Source organism: Nanorana parkeri, unplaced genomic scaffold (assembly GCF_000935625.1).
Source record: "Nanorana parkeri isolate BGI_ZX_2015 unplaced genomic scaffold, ASM93562v1 scaffold913, whole genome shotgun sequence".
NCBI lineage: Eukaryota > Metazoa > Chordata > Amphibia > Anura > Dicroglossidae > Nanorana > Nanorana parkeri.
This window is the reverse complement of record NW_017307181.1, coordinates 203,813-212,322: the sequence shown is the minus strand read 5'-3', so window position 1 is coordinate 212,322 and position 8,510 is coordinate 203,813. Positions and strand designations below refer to the sequence as shown.

The 8,510-nt window shown below is 43.3% G+C and overlaps 1 protein-coding gene across 1 annotated transcript in view; it reads right to left on the bottom strand.

Moving 5' to 3' along the window:
• Positions 1–6,603: 6,603 nt before the first annotated feature.
• FRMPD4 (FERM and PDZ domain containing 4) overlaps positions 6,604–8,510 on the bottom strand; it is a 171,098-nt gene continuing 169,191 nt past the window's right edge. Inside the window, exon 17 of the mRNA XM_018566071.1 lies at positions 6,604–8,380. Within this exon, the coding sequence (XP_018421573.1) occupies positions 7,029–8,380 (1,352 nt within the window). The 3' untranslated portion in view covers positions 6,604–7,028. The remainder of the gene's footprint in view (positions 8,381–8,510) is intronic.

Below are 8,510 nucleotides of genomic sequence, written 5' to 3'. Positions count from 1 at the left end.
TTCAACCGCTCCAAGCTTGCTCTTGTGATGGACTACAATCTCAATACAAACTAGTAGTCCATCACTGGAGCCATTTTTTTTTATCCCGATTAACCGGTTAATTGAACTTAATAATCAGCTAACTAATCTATTTTGAAAATAATCGTTAGCTGCAGATCTAGATAAATGGTCACCCTACACCAGGGATCCCCCACTAACCACCAGGGAGCCCCCACTGGTCACAGTGGAGCCCCCACTACCGGTCAACCCGCCCGCATCAGCCCGGCTCTCTAATCGGTCGCCGCTCGCTCCTGAAGGGATCCTCTGGAGGATCAGGCAGAAGCAGCCACCTAAACAGGCACTGTGGAGGGCTGCCCGCAGGGGGCCTCCAGAGGACCCACTTCAGGAGCAAGCAGCAGCCGATTAGAGAGCCGGGTCTGATGCGGGCGGGCTGATCGGGAGCTGCGGTGACGGGAGCTGCGGTAACGGCCGCACGGTCAGTTCGCCCCTGCGACCCTCCCCCCTAGCTACACCACTGGCCGGGAGTGTGCACAAAGGCGGCAGAGGGATGGAGCGGCCCCACAACCAGGGTCCAGGGACCCCCACTGACCACCAGGCTAAGGTAAGGTGACATTTTTTAAAATAAAATTTTAAATGTTTTATTATTTTATGTTCCCGGGACATTTTTAAATGCTGATGACACAGAGGCTGAAATACTATATATTATTAAAAACCTAAAACCCGGTAAACGACCAGGACCAGCTTTTTGTTCAGCTCTGAAAAAGAAAATGATGGAAGTCATCACTCTACATCTAGCCCGCCTCTTCAACCCAGCAAGGCAGGGTGGTTCTTTCTCGGCTACTATGCTAATGGCAACACAGTAATCGGGCATATAAAATTGCAGTGCCCACAGTGAGCTACAGTATATATTATTAATATATATGATATGATTACATGCGCATTGGCATAGATCACTGTCGGTGAACACAGGATAGATGCTTCCATGAACAGTGACCTATTCCAAACTGCATGTAAATCGTATCATATATGATTACATGCAGACTGCTGCTTATAGATGCGGCTGCAATCACCCAGTCATTAACCTGAACAGGTACAGTGGCCACATATAAAAGGGACACCTGGCATTCCTGCTGCAGGAATCCATGTGTTTCTGCCATAGGAATGCTAGAATGCCCCTGCGAAGAAGACCTAATATTTGAACATTGCCACCAATAAATCTGGGAATATGAGGGTTAGAATTACACAAGGGATGTTATAATTATATCTTAAAATAACACTACCACACAAGTGAAAGCTGGGGAAAGGTGGTGGTGACGGGTTTATAATTTGAAACCTTAGGGGTCTATTCACAAAGTTGCCGAGGGCAGCCGAGTGAATGACCGATCAGAAGTGAAGTGAGCCGAACACTGTTCGGCTATTCACTTCAGGCTGGTACGGCTGATTTCAGCCGTATATCGGCTGAAATCAGCCGTACATCGGCTTGCTTCGTGTGGCTTCGGATCAGCCGAACATGCTCAGCATGTTCGAAGTGCAGAAGGAGTTCGACTCAGCCGATCCAACATCTGGATCGGCTGAGCCGAACCTCCGGCAGGCTTCACACTGCTGTTCGGGCTATTCTGAAAGATCCCAAACAGCAGTGAGAGAATAGCCGAATGCCGCCGAGCGGCATTTGGCTCGGCTGTTCTGCTTTGGAGATCAGTGTCCCTGGTTAGCAACCAGGGACGCTGATCTCTCTGAAAGTGGCCGGAGCCAGCCGTAAGATCACGGCTGGCTCCGCCCAGCTGTCAGAAGCAGGCTGTCGGCCAATGGCTGGCCGCTCGGCCAGCTTCGGCTTTCAGCACGGCTCAGCGCTCGACTGAGCTGCTCGGCCGTGATCGGGAGCTGTACGGGCTATTGTGAATAGCCCGTACAGCACCCCCTCGGTTCTCCTGAACCGAAGGGGTCCTGGGGCCGAAGCCAGCCGAAGGATCGGCCGAAGCTACGGCCAGATCCTTCGGCAGCTTTGTGAATAGACCCCATAGTGTCCCCAGCTTCGCAGATGTGCACTGTTATTTTAAGTTATAATTACACTACCACACCAAAGAAGGGTAGGGTTACATAATGCACTATAAATCTTTTTCCCCAGTTTCTGGTTCAAATGCTTGAAAAAAGGTTTTGCTGTCCAAAATGTTTCATAATAACTATCTGTGATTCATTAACAGGATACAAGCTTTCACTTCCATTCTCTGAACTCATTTTTGGCATTGCAATATTTCTTGCCTGGTGCAGCTCTGATTTACCCCAAATCACCATCCAAATGGCTAATGTATGCCTCAGTTAACAGCTGTGTTAAGGAATCATAGCTGAGTTATGCAAAAAAATAGTGCTTCTAGGGTGCTAGTTAGACTTCGCCCCTACTCATGCCCCTTTACCCTTAGCCAACTGCATTTTCCATAGTGATGATTGAATCAGCAGAATGTGTGATTCCCTAATTTTTTAATATGCCTGCATATCTGTCCTATCTGAGGAGAATCACACAGCTCAGGAATTCAAGCAATCATGATTCACCAGTCATGTGATTCTCCTGAGACTAGTCAGATCTGCAAGAAAATATTTGGAGGGCTAATCTCCCTGCTGTACTCCTCACTTATCTCCCCTGCTGCTTCCGCTCCTCCTTCATATGTTCAGAAATGGGAACAAGATACTGGTCTTATTCTTAGTGAAGATGAATGGCAACGCCTATGGAAAACCACTAAATCATGCTCACGCAACACCAATATACTGGATGTCAATTATAAGGTTATCCTGTGGTGGTATATGGTTCCTACAAGAATTGCCTCTTTTGCACCTCAATATTCTCCTTTATGTTTCAGAGGATGTGCTGCACATGGCACTTATTTCCATACATGGTGGTCTTACCCTATAATGTCCAAATTTTGGGATCGCATTTTCCACATGATCACAATCCTTAATGATAGAGTTTTGCCAAAAAATCCATCCCTACCCCTCCTTAATAACTTCCCTGAAGATTTTCCCTCAACTAAACAGAAACTAATATTACAGGTACTCTCGGCGGCCAAACATGAAATTGCCATATCATGGAAATCCCCTAACCTTAGTATCTCTAAGACTAAATATTATATCTCATGGATCCTGTCCCACGAAAAGAGTATTGCGCAACAAAACAATTCTATGGCAAAATTCGATGCTATCTGGTTTCCCTGGGTACAACACTTCCTACCACCTGCCTTTGATCGACGCTTGCTCACTATCTAATGTTTGCAGTCCCACCCATGACCTACCGTGTTTCCCTGAAAGTAAGACCTACACCGAATGTAACACCTAGCGCTATATTCAGGGATTTCTGTAATATAAGAACTACCCCGAAAATAAGACCTAGTTCGGTGGTAGGTCTTATATTACAGAAATCCCTGAAGATAGCGCTAGGTCTTATTTTCGTGGGTTGCTGCACATATAATTGAATTTTACACTCAGACCCCTTGCTGGCTGCTTGGATGCAGCAATACATGTGCAAGGGGTTTGAGTGTAAAATTCAATTATATGTGCAGCTTGTCTTACAAAACATGTCAAGACCGCAAAAAGCTTACTGGCCGCAGCTCCCTCCTGCTCGCCCGCCCACACAGCCGCCCGCACACCTGCACACACCCACACACACCGGTCTGCCTCGTCTTTGGCTGCCGCTGAAAACTACATTTCCCAGCAGGCAAAGCGCGGCATAGCCAGTGGGGACGTAGTGAGGTCAGCTGAGGTGAGGGAACTTCTGACTGGTGGCTCCCTGGACAGGATCAAAGCGGAGAGCTCCAGACAGCTGCAGCCAGGTACCGTACTGTGACACTGTGTGACAGTATTCTTTCACTCCCCTTCTCCTGTACTGTATGGAAAAAAAATAAGACATCCCCGAAAATAAGAGCCAGTGTGTTTTTTTTGGCAAAAAAAAAATATAAGACAGTGTCTTATTTTCGGGGAAACACGGTACTCAAACACACTCTCTTTTATCCAATTGACCCAGGGCTGTAGCTACCATGGGGCGAGTGAGGCACTCGCCTCAGGCGCAGCTGAGAGGGGGCGCAGCCAAGGCCGGTCTGACTGCACCCAGGCCCGGATTCCCCACAAGGCCACCGAGGCCTGGCCTCGGGGCAGGGCGATGGCTGTTTACATACAAGCATCCGGGCATCTGTAGAGGCGCTTGTAATATGCGTGCAGGTGTGCTTCCGCATTCCTCTGTCACTCTCTGGTACAGAAACCAGAGATAAGCTGGTGAAGCAGGTGTTTGCTTCATCAGCTTATCTGGGGGTCCCTAGGTGACATTAGGAAGACCCCTGATGTCTCCATAAAGAGGACCTGACACTGTTAGTCCCCTATGTGATAGCAATAAAGCTAAGTGAAAAAAAAAGGTTTAAAAGAATTAGTTAAAAAAAATATATAAAAAAATTTAAAGTCACATATAAAAATTAATTTTAAAAAAGTTTAAAGTCCCCCGCCCCCCACATACACATGCAAACATGCGGCGAGTGCGCCTACGTGCGGAAACGACGATTGCAGCCATTACGCCGCACATGTTACATATCGCCGCGAACGTCGCAGTGAGAGCAATAATTTTAGGGCCAATCAATCACTGATAACACTAAACTGATGAGCGGTAAAAGCTTTTAAAGCGTTGCCTATGGCCAATTTTGGGTATGGCAGTTTTTGCGAGTTCGCGGGCGCACGCAATTTTAAAGCTTGACATGTTTGGTGTCTATTTACCTGACATGACCCTGTCTTTTATATTTTGCCAAAAATTTGGGTAGTAATAATTGTTTTATAACATAACGTAGGGAAAACAGTTTTTTAAAAAATTTTTCGGTACTTTTTTAATTATATAGTAAAAAATAAAATACCACCAATAGAAAGCTCTATCTGTCCCCAAAAAATGGTATAAAATTCATTTCAGTACAGCGTTGCATGATGGAATAAATGTCAGTCAAAGTACCGCAGCGCTGAACACTTAAAAATGGCCTGAACAGGACGGTCAGCAAGTGGTTAAATAAAAAAATAAAAAGTGCTAAAAAAGTTTAAAAAACATAAATAAATAGTAAAAAAATGTTTAAACTAACCCCGCCGTCCTCCTATCTGGTTGCCATTCTCCATTGATGGGAAGGGAGGGAGGGCGTATTGCGGAACCTGGCCTTGGGGCGAGCAGGGAGAGTAAATTCGGCCCTGGCTGCGCCCCCTTGTCCCTGTTGCCATTGTGAGCACAGGGCGCCATTGGCAACAGGGGCGCCAAGGGGCCAACACAGCCGCGGTTTGGCAGGGAGAACAGGAGCAGCACAGGCTGCAACTTTTCCTCGGATCCCTGCTGCTCTCCCCCACCTGTATGGGCAGAGACTCTTTGTCCTCAATCTTTTTTTCTATTTCAAAAGGGAAATGTCGGGTTTAGACCCCTAATATTTCCCCAAATCCCTCCAACAGTGAAAAAAATGAATAAAAAAATAAAACCCCCCCCCCAAAAAAACACCCCCTACACACACATTATTAGACATGTGCAAAGACTAAAAATTTGTTTCGGATGAAATTAACGGAAACTAAAAATGTTTTCATTAGTTTCGTCAAAGAAACACATTTTTATGCTATTTTGGATTTGGCCAGCAGTGCATTCTGTTGAGGGGCACAATTTTCTATTCTTGCCTCGGGCGCAAAAGGAGCTAGCTACGGCTCTGAATTGACCATTCTTACTTTTCTTCTCTTTTTGGTCTCCTCCTTTCTCTCTTGGACCTGCCTCTGCCCTTTGTATCCTAAACCTCATTAATACATGGCTTGGGATTACCTCCATAGATGACTCCTGTCTACATGACATATCGTGCACACTACTGCTTAATTCTGCATCAGCTAATACAGGTGAAACTCAAATAATTACAATATCGGGCAAAGTTCATTTTTTTCACTAATGCAACTTAAAAGGTGAAACTAATATATGAGATAGACTCATTACATGCAAAGCAAGATAATTCAAGCCGTGATTTGTCATAATTGTGATGATTATGGCTTACAGCTCATGAAAACCCCAAGAACCCCAAATCCACAACCTCAAAAAAGTAGATTATTACATGCAATCAATAAAACAAGGATTGTACATAGAACAATATCGGACCTCTGAAAAGTACAAGCATGCATATGTACTCAGTACTTGGTTTGGGCCCCTTTTGCAGCAATTACTGCAATTACTTTTGCACGATATTCTAATTATTCGAGTTTCACCTGTATATATGTAATGTACACCATTAATGTGTTGTCCTTAGTATCATAGCCCTTATCGGCCATAAAGGGCCCTATCTTTCTTCCCCCTTATCCTGTGTCTTACTCCTTGTTTTATGTAATGTTTGTACATTTGAAAACTGTAATGTTGAAAATTGCAACATAGATGATATAGTTTTAGACTATGTTTAACTGTATTTGCACAATGTTTCAATAAAAAAATTTGAAACAAAATATTTGGGGGAAAAATGAGCAAATCCTGATTTTGCCTGGTTGTAAATCAATTTGTTACTTACTGTTCATCAACGAGGGAATAAATATATTTTCTTTTAGAAAAAGAAAACATTTTATCTTCCTGGTTTCCTTTAATAAATCATTTTACCATCTTTAAATTGAAACATATTTCATCATTTCAGAGCTTAAAAATTATAATTTAAATATTAAATACTGTCTATTTACATTATGGTTCCTTTTCCTATCTCTAACTTGGACTAAAGGAAAAGAGGAAGATGCAGCAAAGGTTACATATTAATATAATGTGCCTGGAGATAATGCAAAAGAAGTATTTGTGTTTCATTATGTTTTTCAATGCTAACTTTATAAAGTAGGATGCACTGCACCAGCAATATTTGCTGATAAGTAATGTAATTCATTCAGTTTGGTATCTATAGGAGGGATAATATGTATAAGATCTTAACAGAGAGGTAATGTGATTTACATTGGTCTATACACATATAAAGTAAAAGGTTCATGTATGGCTTTATTAAGGTAGTCTATGAAATGACTGTCTTTCTTTATTTGTTCAAAAGCGTTTTAAGAGAACGAGTTAGTGTGCTTACAACGGCAGCCATAGTACTAGAATGTCGAGCCATAAGTTTAACATTGGGGTCATTAAACATTTTCACTGATGTGGTTTCGGCAGCCCTCAGCAAACAGATGTAGTTCAACACCACTTCATCTATTTTTGCTACAATTTCTTGTTGCTGTGTTTCAGAGTTCACAGCTTTGACTAGTCTCATGCAAGCTTCTGTTAGACAACAGAGGATATAAAAGCTTGAAGTCATGGCGGACAGCATTTCCTCCTGGCCTTTGTCTGTGGCGGCCATTTTCTTGCAGGCACTTCCAAGCTGTCTCGACTCTGTGGACAAACTCTGTTTGTACTGAAACAGCTCCTGGTCATGAGTATCCAAGATTGCATCTTCCCCCTTTGCAGAGTGGTTTGATCGTATTAGGCAGAGTAACTCGTTAGCATCTCTTTGAGCAGCATGAAATCCATCAGGTATTGCATAAACCCTTTCTTTTAGTGCATTTATTCTGGCAATCTTCTCATGGAAGTCCATGTTCTGGACATTAAATTCAGATTGCCCAGCAACCTGATCATGATCATTGTATTTTGTGGCCATTACTATAGTAGCGCTGGGAGATTCTAGCTCTTTAACACCGCCTGATGTGGGCAAATCTCCGTTTTGCCCTTCCGCTGGTGATTGTGGTACATACACACACGATAATTCTTTGCTTTCATTATTATTCCCATTGTCTATCTCTTCACATTCATCCTCTTCTTCGTCACCTTTGTTTCCCTTGTTTTGGAAGCAGTAACTAAAGGGTCCTCGACATCTCCAGTTGCTTGCATCTAATTTCAACAGAGGAAGTGACCTTGATTGTTTTTGTACCTTTTGCATAGAACCAGCAGTAGCAGATCTTTTGCCATCTTTGCTCTCACTGATAGAATTCACAGAACTATGGGAACAGCTTTTGGACAGCTTTTTCCCCATTGGGAGCTCAAACCTCTTTTCAGATCTAGAGGGTTCTGTTTCTCCTCCATCCAAGCACAAGCTTATTGAGGAAATTTTTTTGTCATTTGCATCCATGCCTGATGATCTCGTAATGACGCTGCTGCTACGCCTCAATATCTTTCTATTATGTGGCATTTTCAGACTTCCTCCTATGATGTCATATTGATGTGGACTGATTTCTGCTGCACATGCCTGGTTCCATTGGTGAAAATGGTGAGAGTCTGGTTTCTGAGTTGGCACATTTGATTCTGAGCAAATGCTGGATGATGTATTAGGGTCACCTTTAGAGTGTTTAACTGTAGCTGCAGGCATGCCATCTCCTCTTCTTCCTTTTGCGGGCTCTGTCAAAGCTACACTAGGGGTAGTAGAAAAGCAGAGATATTTGTTAAGCATTTATGAAACTCTACATTAAACCATTCTGAAAAAAAAAGTTATTTGCTTTGTTAGTGTAGAGAACAATTAAATGAGATTTTCTGTATA